Source organism: Danio aesculapii, chromosome 12 (genome assembly GCF_903798145.1).
Source record: "Danio aesculapii chromosome 12, fDanAes4.1, whole genome shotgun sequence".
Taxonomy (NCBI): domain Eukaryota; kingdom Metazoa; phylum Chordata; class Actinopteri; order Cypriniformes; family Danionidae; genus Danio; species Danio aesculapii.
Window position 1 is genome coordinate 46252217 of NC_079446.1, and position 22516 is coordinate 46274732.

Sequence of the window (22516 nt, forward strand, 5' to 3'; positions counted from 1 at the left end):
CAATAAATAATTATAATACCTAAAACTAAAGCTAAAAATTGGGACTTGTGGAGCTGCGCTTCAGTGGATTACTCTTCAGTGTTTGGAATTTCAGTAGTGAATAATAAACCACACTGAACTGAGCTAAACTGAACTTCAACTCTGTAATCTGGACTGACACCGTTTCAGTTTACTATGATCTTCTATGTGAAGCTGCTTTGACACAATCTACATTGTAAAAGCGCTATATACCTGTAGAAATATCAGAGAAACAATTTATAGAATGGGATAAAATGCTTTCGCGTTTCATTTGGCAGGGAAAAAAGCCCAGAATACGCTTCAAAACACTGCAGCTGTCGAAAGATAAAGGAGGATGGGCTCTCCCCTCTCTAAAAGATTATTATATAGCAGCACAAATCAGGACTATAGTAAACTGGTGTGACCCACACTACCATGCCCCATGGAAAGACATTGAAAAATTTACATTTAGAAATACCCCTGTTCAAGCCATATTAATAGATGAAAAATTACAAAAATACACAGAACAAATAGAAGACCCATGGACAAAACTTACTTTAAATGTCTGGGCATCAGTGACAAAAGAATTTAACTTGCTAAAATACTGTACAGATTTAAAATGGATTGCCTATGATTCTGATTTTACACCAAACAGATTAGATAACAGATTTAAATTATGGGCAAACAAGGGAATCACTTCCTTTAGTACCATCATTAAAAAGGGAGAAATTTTAAGTTTTCAACAATTAAAGGACAATTTTCTACTTGAAAATCAAGATTTTTATAGGTACCTCCAGGTGCGAAACTATTATGATCAGAAAATAAAAGGAAAATTTGAAGACAATCAGAATCCACTGATAGACCTAATTAAAAAAGCACACACATCAGGTATAAAGTACAAAATAGTCTCTCTGATATATAAGAGTCTGAGAAGTATGAAAACACATTCCACAAATTATATAAAAGAAAAATGGGAGACAGAAAGTGGAACAACCTTCACTGATGAAGAGTGGACAAATATATGGGAATTTCAATGGAAATCAACAAGTTCATTAAACTGGAAAGAAAACTGTTGGAAAAACATTATTAGATATTTTAAAACACCAGCACTTACAGCCAAATATACAAATAAGTCTCCAAAATGCTGGCGTAACTGCGGATGCAATAAAGCAAACCATTATCATATATTTTGGGAATGTATGTATATTCAACAATATTGGAAAGAAATACAGGAGGCTCTTGAACATATATTTGAAAAAGATATACCTCTAGAAAGTAAATTGTTATATTTTGGCTGTGTGGATCCAGATACAGTAACGGCAGACAATAAATACCTTATGCGTGCTCTCATGGCTGCCAGCAAAAAAGCAATCACACGCAAATGGCTACAGCAAGAGGGACCAACCCTTAGTAATTGGATAGACGCAACTATTGAGATCTACAAAATGGAAAAAATCACTTTTGTCGTCAATTTAAAGAAGGATATATTTCTGAGAAAATGGAGGAAATGGGTTGAATATATTTTAGTTAGAAGACCCGACTTTGTTGCTATAAATGAATAGAAGATGATGTTCTGATAGATAAATATATGCTAATGTATGTACATGTATACGGTTATACTTATTCATATTACAATGTGTGACATTCCCACGTGTATAATGAAGATGGTCAGTTGAGATTATTCTGGAAGGAATCATTATGACATGTGTTCTTACCCTGGATGTAAATAGTGCTTTATGTTCTATTTATTTTTGATTACTATATTTATTTTATCGCTTTCTTATTTTTATTTTTTTATGCTGTTTCTTATTTTATAATCCACAAAATTTGAGTACTACTGTGTAGTAAATTCACCTGACAATAATGTACGTATTTTTTACACCACTTAAGTTCAAATACTGTGATACCAATGTACCCTGAAATGCTGTATGATTGTACTCAAAAGTTCACAATAAACATAAAATTAAAAAAAAAAAAAAAAAAAGTAAAAGCGCTATACAAATTAAGGTGAATTGAATTAAAACTATTCTGACACAAAACACAACACAATTACTACAACTAGCCATTTTTACCATCAATAATACTATATTTTTCATTTTATGTCTAGGAATTATTTGACTAAAACAACTGAAAAAATAAACCCAATTAAAAGACAAATAAAAATATTAAAATAAAAGCTACAATATTATATCATGATACTAAAACAACATTGACAAACATATTTTACACTTTAAAAGTTCTTGGAAAAAAGTCTGAAACTCTCAGAAACGTGTCACTACTGTAGTAAATTGGTTGTGGACACTGACAGTATTCATTCTATATATGTGTTTAAGCCATTTCCACTGATACACCAATACAGAAACCAGAGGAAATGATGTGGAGGAAGTGGCATTAGGAAATGATGCATAAATCGAACTGTCTCACCGTTCTGTGTGAGTTTGGTGGAGCAAACCAGAGTGGAGATCTGAAAGGAGTCTTTGCTGATGGTGAAACTTCCCAGATTCTGTGCGTTTTTCCCAGATGAAGGATTTCTCTCCTCCATCTCAGGTTTGGTGGAGGCCAAGCTCAGGTACATGGAGGAGTCTTCCAGCTTCTTGACTTCAGCCTACAAAAGGGGTAAACAGACATAAAATAAAAAAATAATAAAAACTAAAGCATTAAACATTTTCACTGAAAAATCTTGCTTTAACGAAAAAAAAAAATAGTATTAAATCTAAAGCCCTGTGAAATTAAAATAGTTTTTAGAAGTTATCAGTATGTTGGTGTTAAGGAGAGCTATAAGCTAGTGTGCTCCAAAGCAGTGACAGAATTAGTATTTAGAAGATATAAACATCCAAAGCTTGCTGTTTGTCACACTGTAAGACATGCATGGTTCCACACAATTCATTCATGTTCTCCACCACGAAGTTAACTAAGTTAAAGTTAGATTGTCCCAAAAAAACTATAGAGTTGTGTTAATTCAACTCATTTTTAATCAGTTTAAACAAGCAGCAAAAATAACTTTTGAAAGTGCACTTCTGCCTAAACGAATCAACAATTGTCATCTCATACTTTAGTTTCTCATTAAATCTTCTGACCAATCAAATGCTCTCTAGTATTTGATATGCCCCGCCCCTTCAAGATGCTTCTCATTGGCTTTTCATATGATCTCACTGGCAGAGCTGTGATAAAAACAACCCTATTGGCTATTTTTTAAACACACTGTCGCTCCCTCTCTTCATGTTTCAGTTTAAATTATATCAAACATCAAACTGCACAATGCTCATTTCAAAACACTCCATGGGATTGTGGTGGAAAAATTCATTTCAATTAGTACTGAAAGACGGATTTAATAAAACTCTCTTACTAGAAACATCATATATTAAAAAAACATGTCTTCCTAAAGAAGACACAAAAACAAATCTGCATCTGTCATCTGATTTTAAACATTCGCATTCAATAAGTGTAAATCCTGGCTCTAAAATCTAATGCTCTAATGAGAGCTGGGTGTCAATTGTGATGTAGTGGGCCTTGAAGCAGGGGAAAGGAGATAAAACCTGGTGTCTGGTTAGCCTGGGTGTCGCACTCTGCAGCAACTGGTGTTCCTGTATGACTGTCGGACCTGTTCTTCGCAAAAAATACTTAGTGAAGTAAACCTTGTAAGACTTTGTCTTTTGATTGGAGTCTCATTGTCTATTACCTACCCATACCTACACTGAAAATAGCTTCGTTTTATCCTCAATTGTCACACTTAAGGCTGATTTATACTTCGGCGTTAAGCACACGCATATAGTCCAGAACAGCTTTCATACGGCTGCATAACCCTCGCCATGGCTGACACGCACCTCTCAAAAAATTTAACTACTTGTCACAAAGACGCGTAGCACAAGCTCTGTGATTGGTCGGCTTGGTATCGGTGATGATCTGTGAGCCTGATGAAGTGAGGGTTTACAAGTGTGGAGTCCTGTGAAGGAGCTCAAGATGGAGACTTTTGTTTTGTGTTTACCTTATGATTAACCTCCTAGGGCTTGAGTGTCCACATACATGACAGCACATTTTAGCTCTTAAGTGGCCATTTAAAATACTTTGTTTTATATTTTGTTACAGACATACAGTGTCATCCTGCAACTGTTTTGCAGCACATGAAATGTCCCAAACCCTATTTTTAACTGTTCAAAATGGGGGGGAAATGTTGTTTTTACTCTCTGATAGTCAAAGCAAGTTAAATAAAAAAATTCTATGTTAAATATGCATTAAAAACATTCAGAAAAAAGTGTTTTATGTAAATTCGGACCACAAGTCCAGATATATGGGCATCATTTTTCTCTAAAAGTACATCGTATTAAAAGATACTTCGATTTTTATTATAATTAGGTTTTAATAAGCCCAAATAGCAAAGAGAAATACAAAATGCATGTAAAAAAACACCTTGGGCCTTAAGAGGTTAAAGTTGATGCATGTCTGCTGGTTCTTGTCTCTGAATGAGCGAGTTTTAGCTACTTGTGCATTAAGGTAACGTTCAGAAAAACAAAACACCAGAGAAGAAATTCGACACAGAGAAACATAAAGACCTACTGCCATCTAGAGTTTCAGAAGTGTTATTGCAGAACAACACAAACAGCATGCAGAGGTATAAATGCACGACTACATGCAAAGCAGATGCCATGAGTCACGCCGATCACTCGACGAAGAAGTATAAATCAGCCTTTAATAAACTATAATACTGTAGCATCTACAAATCATTTGAATACTTTCTCCTGATGAGTTTTCTGTGGGAACCTGCGTGTGTGTGATTTGATATAATTGTTTGAATCAAATGCCAACAACCAAAATAAATAAATAAATCTACCTACAGGCACTAATAAAGTCAACTGAACTAAACATTTAGTGAGTAATCTAGCTGTTTGAAAAGTTTCAAAGTAAACAAAGTTATTGTTTTTCATAGAAAGAAGCAATTTTGGGCTGAAAACAGGTGTCAGTAATTCAGTTTCACTTCCTGCACGAACATACGCAGTTTTATAGTAATAGTGGTAGAATTTATTTGGTTTACTGTCACATCAGTTTGAATGGCTATTAAATTGCAACTACATATTAAACATTTAACAACATAACATCAAATATCCAGAACAGTCTGTTTTATGCTGCAAAAGCAAATCCACTTTGTGTGCACTTCCAAAGAACGAGAACCAACACCATCATTACTGATATTGTCAGAAGTGCTAATGACCAATCAGAGCAGGGATGCGTTTCTGAAAACCACGGTTAGCCAAATATAGTCGCAAGTTGCGTCGTTACAAACAATTCATTGATTTGGCGTTTCCCAAATCCATCGTTCCAACGAACATTTACAAACTGAGTCACAAACTTGGATGCTTGTGACTACACCTCTGGAGCTGTAGTTAGAAATTAGGGTTGGGTGATGTGGACCAATTTGGCATCGTACAATGTCTAAAGTGAAACATCGCGATGGACGATGGCATCGTCGTCGTAGGCGGTGGTGAATTAATTATTTATGAATTAATTAATTCATTAATAACAAATTAATTATTTGTAGCCTACCATTTAACTACCTGACCCGCATGGTCTTTGTTTTACCCATAACCAAATCATAAATAAATAAAGAGAAGTTCCACACAAATGACCACCTGTCAGTCACTTTTTCCACAGGACTCTCGCATGAATAGGCAGAGCAAACTTGGTCGGTAAAAAGGTGCCCAACCAACAGTATCTGAGGTTCACTAAAATTACTAAGTACAAGGGTGAAAGTGAAAGACCGAAGTCGTGTACTGACGCTGTGACACGTTACCTGATAGACTCAAAACAGAGAAGAGTCAAGAGACAAGATTAATTAAATGTCACGTTTAACTAATATAGTGAGACGCCATCCAGCTGTACATCCTTGATGACCTGTCCGACGTGCATTGCTCTGGAGCCGAGACGAGCGCATGACAGCGTGTGTGACTGTGTGTGTGTGCGTGGTCACATGATATGCGATTTCAGCAGACGGAGGGCTAATCAGAAATGCTAGGAGGATGTGGATCATTTTTGTTCTAAAACGGCATTTTAAAACTAAGACCTATTAGTGTAAACGGGGCCTAAGTGTGTATTTTTCGCAAGCAGGTTTGCGACGGGGGCGAGGTAGGGCGGAGGATCGACGATGCCGGCACAGCATCGTGTTGTCTATCTATGACATCTTCTATCGGCCCAAAGCTATTAGAAATATAGTTCCTGGCTATGTTTTATTCAAAGTTACCCCCTCCCCCCTTCCCCCGCCCCTTGCCCAATTCGTTCGGACATTTAAACATGAAATTGTTTTTAAAAAAGCATTAAGGTCATCTCTCTTAGGTGTAATTTGTTTTAAAGTATTTTTATAGTTCAGTTTTAGCGATCTTCATGTTTATAATTGCTCTCCCTTCGTCTCTTCGCAGTGCACTTTGAAAACATTGATGTAATTTGGAACACAGTCATGGCGAAAGCAATAGGTGACCAATTATTTAAAAGCAGAATTTATGTTATGCCTATAAAGCTTGTGAAAACAAAAAACATAGCATATGCTAATGCTTTTAATTTATAATAGGTTATTTATTATGTATCTGAACTGTATATGACATGGGCCTGTTGGTTAGAACTTTCTGCAGCGGTTTGCATGTGTCAAACTGTAAAATAGACTTTCAAAAAACAGAAATAAACAAACAATATCTTAATAATAATAATAATAGCTATCATAATCAATATTATTATTATTATTATTATTATTATTATTATTATTATATGATTTTTTCATTTCCTAATAAATATTCAATTTAATTTCTTAATAGCCTTATTATTGATTATTATTGATTTACATGATTTATATATGATATTAGAATACGTGTTAGCTTTAGTAAGTGATTTTATGTTTTAGAATAGAATAATGTTCTCAATGATATTTATAAAGGAAACAGGCCCTGTATGTGCCATTTACATACATTTTAATTAATATGGAAAGAGAGTGCATGTTTTTAAAAAACTAACATTGGATATTTTTTAAATGCGTGTGCTTGTATAACAATATAATTTGCACAAAGAAATGATTCTTCTCTAAAAGAAGTTGTTACCACCCCGTTTAGAGCATCATTATGGGTGTTTTACGTTATAACTAACATGGTTCAAACGATGAATCTGCGACAGAGAAACTAGGGGTTTTGGGAAACACTCCTCACTCTACATTGTTCTATGATAGTTCAGCCGCGACTTACGTCGTTGTTTGGGAAACGCACCCCAGAGCAGGCTCTCTGAAAGGCGGAGCTTAGAGAGAGATCAGATCCTAAAACAGACCGTTTAAGATGCTGTGAGAAAAGAACTGAAGCTGCAATTGATATTATAAGGAAATTAAAGCATTTTATGAACTTTGATGGATGTAAAACTATTGCACAAGACCTCTAAAACAAAACAAGGAGCCGTTAAAATATCGTAATAGGGACACTTAAATTTAATGTATGCACATGTCACTTTCTCAGAGCCACTTTTGCACAAGCAATTAAACTAATAGCAGATCAGCGATAAAGCAATGATTTGTATAAGGGTTAATTTGCATAGCTCAAAAAGGATTTGACCAGGCGGTGTTCCGCATTAATGAAGCCATTTAATATGCAGATATGAAGAGCCGGAACAAAGGAGCTACGCTTAATTGCATAATTATTACATTGTGATGTGGGGTCAAAGGTTAAATGAGACAAACGCGGACAAGCAGCCGCATCAGTACACAACTTGCATCTCTATGAGCGAGTGTGTGTGTGTGTGTGTGTGTGTGTGTGTGTGAGAGACTGCACTATAGACATTTGCTGGCTTTACCTTATAGACGATGAGGTCATGTTCTCCATCCCTCAGCGTTGTGCCATCATATCTCATCAGCTTGACAAATGACAGAGCAAAGTTCTTCTCTGATTTATCTTTGCCTGCAGAGAAAGAACATTGTATATTTATTATTAATGGATGATCCTAGTTCCCTCCCCTGCCTAATGATACTCTTTTTCTTCACAAGCATTAAAAGCATTGAATAAAGTCCTGCCAATTATTGAGCAGAGATGCGTGTCCACAGTGCATGTAAACAATCAGCCTTTAAGTCTTTTGAAAAGGGGCAGTATGTCTACTTTTAACTCTTATAAAAATAAAGATTTGATATTGCTTCTGCACAGCTTTTCTTAATCTTTCTGCTCTTAATAAATAAGCAACTGCATCAAAGAGAATCTAACAGAGATGACACTGGCCCAGATCAGGGTATATTTCAGTCAGACAGCACATGTGAGAGCCTGTGAGCTTCATCAGCAGCATCTCTCTGAATCTGACTGAAAAACAACCCTGAAGTTCTTTACTATACTGGTAATGTCGAGATCTTCCTATGACAATCCCCTCGAAGACCTCTGAACAATCCTCTGCATCAGTGCCAACAGCACATGCTGACAATAAGGCCACGAGATGACCATTATCATCATCACCATTACCATTATCATCAGCATCGCCATGATCACCATCATCATCATTACCAATATCACCAGCATCATTGCCAATATCATCATAATCATATCTGACATCACCACCATTATCATCATTACCAATACTATTATAATTGTTACCAATAATCACCACCACCATCATTATTAATCACCATCACCGTAGTCATCACAATAATCCACATTTTTCATTGCCATCACTATCATCAACTGTGTCAGATCATCATCTTCACCATCACAATCATCATCATCATTACCAAAATAACCATCTTCATCACTATAATCAACATTCATTATCATAACCAGTGTCAGACTCGTCATCACCACCACCATCATCAATAATCATCACCAACATCACTATCATCTTTATAATGAAGATCATTGTCATCATCATTCATCACCATGACCAGTGTTAGACTTGTCATCTCCACCTGTTTATCACCACCATAGATATTAATAGCACCGTCAACACCATCATTGATATTCATCCCAAATATCAGTCCCACTGTGCCCACTATCATCATCATCTCCATATTTGTTGTTATCAATATATTCATGATCATCTCCTTCACTGTCACCACCTTATCAATTCATAATAAACACCATAATGACCACAATCATCATCTTTCTCTCCATCATCACTATATTCATCACAATCCTAATAATCACCACCACCACGATTTTTTATCAATCATTATAACCAGCATCACCAAAAATCATCATCATGTCACCATCAAAATATTCATCACAATCATTTTAAATCACCATCACCACCACAATTATAACCATCATCATCATCATCAAAATATTCATCACAATTATAATCAACATCATCACCACCACAATCTTCAGCACAGTCTTCATCAGGATATTCATCACAATCATCATCATCGCCCCATCGTAGTCATAATTGTTATTACCAGCATCTTCATCATCATCATGTCACCATCAAAATATTCATCACAATGATAATAATCACCATCACCATCATATTAATCACAACCATTTTAAATCACCATCATCACAATTATCATCATCATCAAAATATTCATCACAATGATAATAATCACCATCATATTAATCACAACCATTTTAATCACCATCACCACAATCATCATCATCATCATCATCAAAATATTCGTCACAATGATAATAAATCACCATCATCATCATATTAATCACAACCATTTTAATCACCATCATCACCACAATCATCATCATAAAAATTTTTATCACAATGATAATAATCACCATCATCATCATCATCATCATATTAATCACAACCATTTTAATCACCATCATCACCACAATCATCATCAATAAAATATGCATCACAATGATAATAATCACCATCATCATCATATTAATCACAACCATTTTAATCACCATCACCACAATCATCATCATCAGCACAATCATCATCATCAACAAAAATATTCATCACAATGATAATAATCACCATCATCATCATATTAATCACAACCATTTTAATCACCATCACCACAATCATCATCATCAGCACAATCATCACAATGATAATAATCACCATCATCATATTAATCAATCATTTTAATCACCATCATCACCATCAAAATATTCATAATAATAATAATAATTACCATCATCATCATATTAATCAATCATTTTAATCACCATCATCACCATCAAAATATTCATAATAATAATAATAATTACCATCATCATCATATTAATCACAATCATTTTAATCACCATCATCATCATCATTATCAAAATATTCATCACAATGATAATAATTACCATAATCATCATATTAATCACAATCATTTTAATCACCATCATCATCATTATCAAAATATTCATCACAATAATAATAATTACCATAATCATCATATTAATCACAATCATTTTAATCACCATCATCATCATTATCAAAATATTCATCACAATAATCATTACCATAATCATCATATTAATCACAATCATTTTAATCACCATCATCATCATCAAAATATTCATCACAATGATAATCATTACCATCACCATATTCATCACAATCGTTTTAATCACCATCATAGCCACCATCATCATCATCTTCATCACCATCAAAAAAATTCACCACAATCATAATCAATATCACCACAATCATCATCACCACCACAATCTTTAGCACAGTCTACATCAGTATATCCATCACAATCACCACTATCATCTTCATCATCCCCATCGTAGTCATCAATTGTCATTACCAGCATCTTCATTATCTGTCACAATCAAAATATCCATCACAATGATAATAATCACCATCACCATATTCATCAATCATTTTAATCATCAGTCACCATCATCTTCATCACCAATTAAAGATTCACCACAATCATAATCAACATCACCACAATCTCTAGCATGGTCTTCATCACGATGTTCATCCCAATCGTAATCATCACCATCGTAGTCATCAACACTATGTCTTAATGCCATTGTATGTTTACAAATTGTTATTCCTTATGTATATTTTTAGACCACATTTTATGTACAATAGTATATATTGTAAACTTTAATTTTCTTTTCCTTAAAACCCTTTTTATATTAATATTATATGTTAGGCACCTAGGGTCTGAGAGTAACCTAATTTCGATTCTCTATATGTCCTGTACATGTGGCTGAATTGACAATAAAGCTGACTTTGACTTTGATTATCAACATCATTGCCATTACCAGCATCTTCATCATAGTCATTATTATTATCATCATCATCGTCACCACCATCACATGATTATGGTGGCATCAGACAGAAAGCACATCAAGGAGCAGGTCCTCACAGAAGAGAAAGCCTCTGGCCGCAGATGAACCTGATGTTTACTGGCCTGTTTTTACATCATTTACAATTGAATCCGAAAGAGAGAGAAACAGACAGGCAGACATGTGGAGAACAACAGCAATGCAGATCCGGACAACTGATCCTGTCTGACATCTGACAGCCTGCCACCATCAATCAGTACAAGAAAACTGATTTCATTCCAGAGTTTGAAAGCTCAGATCCTCACAGATATACTTATAGCATCAATACAACTCTGTTTTCAACTAAAAAATATATATAGAGAGAGTTAAAAATATATATTTACTATTTTCCCAAGTGTATATAACTTCTGTAAGAAAATGACAGGATTCGGTACATACTTTGAGTATTATCTTTGCTTGAACTGACCCGATCTAATCCTGTTTATATGAAATGAGTCTGCTCCCTTCCAGGTTTGAGCTACCAGAACTGTTGCTATGACAACAACTCCCGGATCAGTTTTGAAGAACGCAACGATCCTGGATCGTGTTAAATCGTCAACCCCTGAGCTCAGACAAACCTCGTCTTCATCTTGATCACCGCCACAAAGCCAAGAAGAACAAAATCTGCTGTGTCCTGTTGTTGTTTTACGAGCCTGTCTTTTTGAGCTCATATTAATAACGTGCGCGTGATCATTGAGGCACTCTAAAATCCGATCCTGTCAGAACGAGACAAACGCGAGAGTGAAGCACGAAAAAACTAAGGAGAAACTGGAAAAAAAACAGCAGCAAATGATGCGTCAGCAAACTAAAACATGAACAAACTGCCATGTTTAACGATTATCTTCACCTTTTGGACTATTATGAACTCAGAATGAGGGAATGACTCTCTAACAGAGGCTACGTGTGCTGCTGAAGATTACAGACACAGATGAGAGGTTTTCACTGACTGTGGGCTAGATTTTGTGTTGTTTTTGAACCTAAATAAGGACTAAGTGAAGTTTCATAAACTAATTTCGAGAGGAGCACGTGATATGATTGAGCACGTCTGGCCACTCATCTGTAATCAGTAATAATCCAATCAGAGTGATCCTAGTTTACTATAAATGGATCAATTTCTCCCTACTGTAAAATCTTCGTTTGGAAGAATCCCCCCTTCCACCCCATCTCCTCCTTTTCCTCCCTTTTCTAAAGGGGGAGCTCTCGAGACCTACCTGATCTCGGATCTCCTGATATGCTTATCGACCGGGCAGGAACCCTGGACTCAAATATCTCCGAGCTCAGGGTTCTCTCCCGGGACAGCATGCCAAACCTGCTTTATACGCCAAGCATATCTAAGTGGGAACTCTTGAAATGTCTGTTGTGTGAAGTATTTGTGTTTAAAGCATCTGATTTGTGAGAAGTGCTTCTCATATGATATGAACGACCCGTATGGGGTCATTGAAATGACGTTGTCTAAAACTTTCTGTCGTACACAAAAGGGTACCCTTTTGGCAGTGGAAACGCAAGCTTGATAAATGGCTCGTTTCCACTGACTGGTACGGGTCACTTTTATCAGGCTTGCGTTTCCACTAACAAGGGTACCCTTTTGGTGGGCGTGGTGTATGACAAAGTTTCAGTCGATGTCATTCTAGCTCGAGGAAATGTCTACAGTAAAGCTGTATTGGTCACTTACATATCATATGAGAAGCACTGCTCACAAAACAGATGCTTCATACACATAAATACTTGTGTAGAAATGTTTATTACTAACTTTACTATGAACATGAGTTGATTATAACTGCAGATCAATGACAGTGCGAAACAGCCTACTGTAACGTCTGTAATTATATTAAATAACTAAATAAATGAACATATATAAACACAAACAGCCCCTTACAGTCTCCGATATGTTCCCAACTACAGAAGAACTACACACAGCAGACATTTAGTCCGTATTTAGGTTCAAAACAACACAAAATATAGCCTACAGTCAGTGAAAACCTCTTATCTGTGTCTGTAATCTTCAGCAGCACATGTAGCCTCGGTTACAGAGTAATTCAGTCATTCTGAGTTCATATTAGTCCAAAATGTGACGATAAGAAGTTAGTTATACATGGCAGTTTGTTCAGGTTTGCTGAGAAATAATGTGCTCCTTTTTTTCCGGCTTCTTCTTTGTTTCTTCATGCTTCACTCTCACGTTTGTCAGTGTCTGACAGGATCGGGTTTCAAAAGCACGTCAATAATCAAGCGCAGGTTATTATCATCAGCTCAAGAAGTTTGTTATTTAAGATATAATGTTAGACGCGCGACGAGCGCTAGCAAGAAATCGAAACCGCTCGCGCCTCAGACTGGCTCGTAAAAAACTACGGGGCACAGGGTAAATCTGCTCTTCTTCTTGGCTTTGTGGCTGTTTATCAAGACGACGACAAGGTTTGTTTGAGCCCAGATCGATCATGGCTCGTTATTATATGTATTTATAAATCCGCTGTAATCTCTCGCTGTGTATTTCAAACATGGCGGGCTTTTTGTTTTCATTCTGGCTTGTTGCGTAAGCGAATGACGCCTCTCTGTAAACCAATAGGGTTCAGCTGCGCGTGTGGCTCCACCTTTTGGTACCCTTTCTCGTGTTTGGTACCCTTTCGAAAGGGTGCCGAAAAAGTGATACGGTACGGTTCAGTTCAGTACGCTTTTTGACAGTGGAAACGGCCATAAAAGCGTACCAAACCAAACCGAACCGTACCACTCAGTGGAAACAGGCCTAAAAGGTGACCCGTACCGACCCGTACCGTACTGTACCTCTCAGTGGAAATGGGCCGTAATACAACCCTATTGTAAAAGTTAAACAAAGACAATGTTTAAAACTGTGATCGTCAAGCTGAACTGTTCAGAGATCAGCAGTCAGACTGTAAAACCCCTATTACCGTCACTCTTCTTAATCCTCAGACCAAATGATGAGGCTTTTACTTGCTCCAGATCGTGTGTTTGTGTGTTAAATAATTTGTTTTACATCTCCGCCTGACATCAGACAAGCAAAGAGCCTGAAAACAAGAGCCCGGCCCTCAGTCTTGGAGCAGAGGAGAAAACATGTGGAGGACAGATGGAGAAACGCAGAGACTGCCAGAATAATACTGAACACACACAACCCATAAACAACCTCAGACACACTCATGGTCACTGCCAGCGGATTCACAAACTCCCTCTCTGTAGAACACACATGCAAACTGACGCACAACAACTCATTTTTACACTCACTACACACACTTGGGTGGCATTTCATGTGGTTGTTAAGAAATTCAGTGTCTTACAGTGTGCTACTGTGGGGTTGCTGGGGATTTTTCATTTTATGGTACTGATATACAGTTGAAGTCAGAATTATTAGCCCGCTTATGAATTTGTTTTTCTTATTTAAATGTTTCCCAAATGATGTTTAACAGAGCAAGGAAATTTTCACAGTATGTCTGATAATATTTTTTCTTATGGAGAAAGTCTTATTTGTTTTATTTCGGCTAGAATAAAAGCAGTTTTTAATTTTAAGGTCAAAATTATTAACCACTTTAAGCTATATATTTTTTTGATATTTTATAATTATGGGTGTTCTGTAGACTAACCTGCCTAATTACCCTAACCTGCCTAGTTAAACTAATTAACCTAATTAAGCCTTTAAATGTCACTTTAAGCTGTATAGAAGTGTCTTAAAGAATATCTAGTCTAATATTATTTACTGTCATCATGGCAAAGATAAAATAAATCAGTTATTAGAAATGAGTTATTAAAACTATTATGTTTAGAAATGTGTTGAATAAAATCTCTCAATTAAACAGAAATTGGGGGGGGATAAAGAGGGGGGCTAATAATTCTGACTTCGACTGTACAGTACAATTTGGCAATGTAGATGAAATATGGCTTGTGTTATTGTATATTTCACAGATCAAATATTGTCTGAATGTTCTCATGTAAAAGTCAACAACACTTATTAAATAAATGTATTGGCTGATTAATTAATAAAACAAATACATGAGTATTGGCTTTTGTATAGCTAAAATAAGTTGTACTCATAAAATAATTAATGAATAAATTTTAATATTACAATTATAATATATTCTTGAAAAAATAATAACAATAAAACATAATAAGGGGGATAATTTTTAATTAAAATGTAGAAATGAAATTAACTAATAATAAAATAAGAAATTAGCAAAGAAAATTATTATAATATTGAATTCTATTCAATTCACAATTTCATAGTTAAAATAATTTCTAATGATTAAAACAAATGAATGAATGAACAAATAATTATAAAGCAAATGAGAAAACTTAAATACAATGCATATTTAAATAAAAACAATAATAATAAAGCATAAGAGAGACAAATTAAATAATTAAAATGTAACAATTCTACAATGGCTACCAACCCAGTTTGGAATTCACTACAAAGTACTGCTGTATGTTTTTAATCCCTCCATGGCAGATTTTAACATGGGGAATTGTTTCTCCATAGCTTGCCTGATTACAAATAACCTTTAATTTTAATTTCTATTTTTAAAAAAAGAATGAAAAAAGTAGGAAAAACTAATGGAATAAAGGAGTAAAAATATTATGCGTAGAATAAGAAATCGATATGATTATAACAGAGATGCTCAAACTAGGGCCCGCAGGCCAAAGTTGTCCACCTTTGATTTGGCCAAACATCCCGTTTGAGAAGATAGGGAGAATGATGAAGATTAAGAGATTGTCACTTCAAATTTAATGTAACCTTTTATTTATTAGTTTTATCGTTAAGCTACAAATAAAGTTAACTGAAATTAAATGTTTCAAATCAAATGGTTTAAAGGAATCAGATTTAGTTGAAAATCTACATACTGTCACCTGATGGATAGAGGAACAATGCAACTTTAGTGAGTGAATCAAGGCAAAGGCAGATTCTGCATGACCAGTGTATTCAGCATTGAACTACACTGTAATACATGTGATTATGTTTTTATTGCAAGTTATAATTTTAAAAAAATTCTGCATTAGGTACTATGATTCTAAGTAATGTTTTTTATTCATTTATACATTACCCATTGCAACTTTAATGTAAAATAGTTTTGTATATTTATCTTCAGGCCACGGCTCTCAATTATATTTTGGTTTTGGCTCTTCATTTGAAATAGTTTGGGCACCCTGGTTTATAATAAATTAGGATTTTACAAATAAATAAAGAAAGAAAAGTATAAATAAACAATAAAAAAACAGGTGTGGTTGTTGATGTGTTGCTATGCAGTTGCTAGTATGTTTAGAATGTTTTAAGTGGGTTTCTGATTGGTCTGCTAGGATCATCCCATGTATAGTTATCATATATGATCACCATGCACGGATGCTCAGTGATTTGCAGCACAGCTAAAATAATAGCTGTTTGTTCAAATAATAAACTCAACAAACCGTATAAAGCCAATCACCCCTAAAGCACACTTAACAGCCTATTAAACAACAGCAAACTCATTCAGAGGCACGTTATCTAGAAAACACACTGCAATGTAAAACTAGAGGAAGAGGAGAATATTTAAAGAGGTGTAAAGCGCCATCTTACACACTGTGAACTCAGCTTTACTACAGTAAAGTCTCCAGATACACACACACACACAGTTTAAACACTTGCATGTAAACTCACAGTCTTGTGACGAGCGGTGCTTGAAGGTGAAGCGCAGGTGACTCCTGTTCACATCTTCAATCGGGATCGCAACCTGCAGCAGAAAACAACACCGGTCAATGTGGAGATTATGGGCTTTTTGGCTTTTCATAGTGTGTATTCATGTCTAATGTAAAGAACACAATACAGCTTTAAGGAATTCTGTTTTTGTTTTTTTGTTTTTTACTTTAAAAAAAAATAAATAAAAAAAATAAAAAAAACAACAAAACAAAGAAAAACAAAACAAAAATGACACAAAAGAGACACAAAATGACACATAAAAACAAAAAAGTTATTGTAATAGATGTTTTCTGTATAAAACAAACGAACAAACAAGCAAGCATATACAGTATATATTTACATCCCTATTCATTTGTGAGGAGGAAGTGAAAAAGAGGGACTTGCTCCAACATAGTTTGCCTGATTATATATAACATTTGTATAAAATAAAATAAAGTAAAAAATTTAATTTAAAAAAAAAAAAAAAACATTAATAAAAAAAAAAAAACATAAATAAAAAAAAATAAATAAATAAAATAAAAAAATGAATAAATAAAATAAAATAAAACAAAACATAAATAAGAATAAATAAAAAAAATAAAATAAAAAAATGAATAAATAAAATAAAATAAAAATTTTAAAAATTGAATAAAAATTAAATTAAAACAAAATAAAGCATAAAAATTAAAACAAATAGATAAAATCCCAAAATTAATAAAATAAAAAAAAATTAAATAAAATAAAACAAACAACAAATGAGTAAAATAAAAAAATTAAATTACATAAATAAAATAAGAAATAAAATAAAATAAAGCATAAAAATTAAAACAAATAGATAAAATCCAAAAATTAATTAAATTAAAAAAATATTAAAATAAAATAAAATAAACAACAAATGAGTAAAATAAAAAAATTAAATTACATAAATAAAATAAGAAATAAAATAAAATAAAATAAAATAAAATATAAAATAAAATAAAATAAAAAATAAAATAAAATAAAATAAAATAAAATAAAATAAAATAAAATTTACATCGACTCTTGAAGACATATTCTGACATTTAGGCAAGTTGATTAGCTTCTCTAATTTAACAGCAGATTTGAGAATACATAATAACATATTACCTTGACTGTTTCATACCAGCGCGGCTGTTTGACCTGATAATAAATGACAGATTTGTACTCCAGAATGCCTTCATCTCCAGCACCAGGGAAGATCACGCTCTACAACAAAAAATAGAAATAAAGCTGAAATTACTACAAATAATTATTGCATTGTCACTGCTCATTCACACTGACCAGCAAAAACACTATCAGCCATGGTAGAATTATGAAATGTGACTCCCTGTCAAAGTTTATTGAGATGAGAAGTGGCAGACATGAAATATTAAAAACTCTATTCAACCTGCAGGAAACCATAAGAAGCCCATATGCTGTGAGGAGCATTCAAATAACCGCATGCTTTATTTAATTTTCCTATTTCTGAGCATTGCACACAGAGAGAGATGAGCTTTCAATTTACATCTATAGAGAGCCTGTCAAAGCCTGAACACACACACACACACACACACACGCACACACACACACAAACACGCACGCACAATTACGTAATTGAATTAAATGATACAAGTAAATGTAAAAAAAAATAAAATAAAATACAATCTAAATAAAAAAACACTCAAATAAATCACTAAAATATCAAATAAAATAAATAAAAAATTTAATATATAACTAAAAATTTAAATAAAAAATATATTAAAAATGTAATATAAACATTAAGCAAAAAATATTTAAACCTACAAATAAAATAAAAATAAAAAAGCAAAATTAAATCACATCTAAATACATTTATTAAATAAAAATATAATTAAAATGATTTAAAAAGACAAATAATGAATGAAAATTTAAATTAATTAAAATAATTATAATAAACTAAATTAAAATAAAATAAAGTATTATTTATTTAAAAAGTTAAACATAAATGGTAAATTCGAAAAAGTATTTGTCACTAAACAACATTGAACAGACACAATTGAACAGAACACAATTACTGTATGATCAACAATAAGAGACCATATGCTGAGACTGACAAGAGTTGAACAAGAGTTTTATTAAACATTTAATCAAATAAAAACTAAAATAATTAAAATAAAATATGAAATTAAAATAAAATATGAAATTAAAATAAAATATTAATTATATATATATATATATATATATATATATATATATATATATATATATATATAATTAAAATAAAATATTAAATTAAAATAAAATATTAATTATATATATATATATATAAATAAATAAACACACACATACACACACATGCATATATACATACATTTGAATACAGTTGATATCAGAATTATTAGCCCCCTTTTGAATTATTCAATATTTTTTCAATATTTCCCAAATTATGTTTAAAAATTCATGTTTCACTTTCATTCAGGAACATTTCATGCATGACAGTATGAACTGCTGAAGAGTTGTTTTAATGGAATTTGCTGTTTACATGGTAGACTCTTAATCAGAGTATTGTCTGAATCATATTAAAATCAGATTATTGGTGTCCATGTAAACGTACTCATTAATGAGCAACAAAAGACTAAAACAATATTAATAAACAAAAACAGTAAATTACCTCAAGTTTCTTGCCATCTTCGTCATGTACAGACATGGTGACCTCAACGTTTTTTGGTGTCGTTTTACTGCCTTTGTCAAAATCACCTTGAACCAGCGTCACATAGATATCATTACGAACATCACCTGCAAAAACACACACAAACACACATACACACACACACACACACACACACGCACACACACACACACACACACACACACACACACACTTTAACAGTCGCTCATTCAGACTCAGAGTATTCGATCTACAGTGAGAAAATGAGCAGATCTTGATTTTAGTGTGAACTATCCCTTTATCAGGTTCCAGTATCACTGATGCACTGTTTGCATGAATGCTGGACGCATGCTATTCAGAAATATTTCAATAATGTGAGTGAATATGTTCCCGGAAACGTCTGCTGATGGTGGATACCTGGCATGATGATTTCTGGGAAGCCCATTTTGCGGGCGACTGCAGTGGATCGATCCACCAGATGAGGAAAATCCTTGCGGATCTGATGAATATCACCTGGAAGAAGCTTCAGTGTGACCCACAAACCTGAGGATGAGAACAGACGGACAGGAGGAGGAATTAAACACACACACCTGAACACAAACACACGCATACAGTGCAACACACACACACACGTGCACAAAAGCACAAACACAATGCAAACACACATTGGCTTTTACAGAAAATGGCAAACAATACACCCACATGACCAATCAGCCGTCTCCATTATGCTTGCCTTCTTTACTGTTGGTTGCTAGGTTACCAATCCTACAATCAGCCACTCTGACAACTTGATGGAAATGCACATAATTCACATTTGAGATCTGCTAATTTTGTTAGCAAACTTGGATTTTGCTTCACATTAAGATGGAAATCCAGATAGCTAATCTGAATCTGTCAGGAAATGTCAATGGCTACGTTTCCATCCACCTATTTTTACGCGCATTTTAGAGACGCACATAAAAAAAAAAGTTGATGGAAAGGCCAAGGCGCATCAATTTTGAAAATGCCGAGTAGGATTTTTTATTTGATAAGAAAAAAAATTCATAAACTACGATGGAAACACTTTATACCGAACAAATTCCAGTATGTGCATTCAAAAAAAAGTCATGTGATTTTGTTAAAAGAGATCATGTGATGATAATAATGTATGAGAATGGACAAACCAGCAGACTGAGCACATTGTAAAACATCTGAAATGTTGTTTTGGTCATTCTAAAACGCCGTAACTACTTCAGTATTAGTGTTACTATATTATTAATGACCTCCAGAACTGTCAAGAGCAGGGGTGGGCAAACTCGGCCCTGGAGGGCCGGTGTCCTGCACAGTTTAGCTCCAACTCTAATCAAACACACCTGCTTATAGATTTCTAGTGATCTTGCAGATACTGATTAGCTTGTTCAGGTGTGTTTGATTAGTGTTGGAGCTAAACTGTGCAGGACACCGGCCCTCCAGGACCGAGTTTACCCACCCCTGGTCAAGAGCGTCTGTGCTCTGCGTCTCACGCCTGCAAATGCCACCGCGTGTACACTGCATGTCAGGATTATCTTCTGAAGTGCAAGTCATTTATTAAATAAAGAAAAGATTGACGCAGCTTCTCCTGCCGCAGCAGAGTCTGTTTTTACTGTTGATATTTGGAGCCAGATAATCAAGATGTGACGATTTTGTTTCGCTTTGACTACTAGATGGAAACGCTGCTTTATTCGCACATCTTTTATGCGATATTACAGTTTTGCGCATTAAGTTAATTCGCATTTTAGGTTGGAAACACACTGTAAAAAGAGATTAGCTACTTAAAGCAAGTAAACCAACTGACTTAAAAGCAACAAGCTGACTTGGAACTGTTAAGCTGACTTAATTTTGATAATTATGCTAATTGTACTCAACATTCATTTTACAGTGTCAGACTATTTTAGCACGTCTGTTTTCAAATAATTACTGTAATCATCACAATATTACATATTTGGTGCTTTATTAAGTCTATAAAATCTACAATTAGAGCCTGTATTGAATTTAGAAGACACAGTGGAGTCTGGAAGAGCAGATTCGTTTTAGTTACTGTCATTTTGTAAGATAAAGAAAACCCAAATATAATAAAGGTGTACTGAAAAAAAGTGATTAGTTTACTTTTATTTTTAAAAAGAGAGTACAATTTGCAAAATAATAAAAACTAAGCCAACTTAACAGTTCCAAGTTACAATGGGTTAACTTTATTTTTGTAAAGTCAACTTGCATCTTTTAATGCAATCGGTTTACTCGCTTTAAGTAACTAATGACTTTTTACAGTGTAGCGAGTGAAGATCCCATAATGCTGTGCAGGTGGCCTGAAGCCTCCATCATAAATCTAAAAGTTAATCAGTGGTAATGAGTCCACTTTTATTAACATGACTGCTGTTCTGATTAACACTGATCATAAAAACAGACATGGTTTTCAGATTTAATGAGAAGAACTTTATATCTGACCGCTCTGAGGTTATTTACCTCAATAAACTCGTGTTATACAGTTGAAGTTATACAGATTATTAGCCTCCCTGAATATTTTTACAGGATTTCTGTTTAACATTAAGATCTTTACAACACATTTCTAAACATAATAGCTTAACTCATTTCTAATAACTGATTTATTTGATCTTTGCCATGATGACAGCACATATTTGACTAGATATTTGTCAGGATACTAGTGTACAGCTTAAAGTGACATTTAAAGGTTTAATTAGGCAAGTTAGGCAAGTCATTGTATAACGATGGTTTGTTCTGTAGACAAATTAAAAAATATATTCTTAAGGGGCTAATGATATTGACCTTAATATGGCTTTTAATAAATAAAAAGTGCTTTTATTCTAGCCGAAATAAAACAAATAAGACTTTCTCCAGAAGAAAAAATATTATAGGAAATACTGTGAAAAAAATGCTTGCTCTGTTAAACCTCATTTGGGAAATATTTGGAAAAACAAAGAAAATTCACAGAAGGGCGAATGATTCTGACTTTGACTGTATATT

At 33.9% G+C, this 22516-nt stretch overlaps 2 protein-coding genes across 3 annotated transcripts in view; one reads left to right on the forward strand and one right to left on the reverse strand.

Moving 5' to 3' along the window:
- The window catches only part of dock1 (dedicator of cytokinesis 1), a 927369-nt gene that overhangs the window by 795016 nt on the left and 109837 nt on the right, over positions 1-22516 (reverse strand). For both annotated transcript variants that reach the window (XM_056470102.1, XM_056470100.1), the window contains exons 13-18: positions 19937-20062; positions 19523-19647; positions 18001-18099; positions 16858-16930; positions 7810-7913; positions 2422-2602 (exon numbers count right to left, since the gene is read on the reverse strand). In XM_056470102.1, coding sequence (XP_056326077.1) covers positions 2422-2602; positions 7810-7913; positions 16858-16930; positions 18001-18099; positions 19523-19647; positions 19937-20062 — 708 coding nt within the window. The remainder of the gene's footprint in view (positions 1-2421; positions 2603-7809; positions 7914-16857; positions 16931-18000; positions 18100-19522; positions 19648-19936; positions 20063-22516) is intronic.
- Positions 1-22516, forward strand: part of LOC130238984 (disintegrin and metalloproteinase domain-containing protein 12) — a 541789-nt gene that overhangs the window by 147892 nt on the left and 371381 nt on the right. The gene's annotated exons all lie outside the window — the stretch shown is intronic.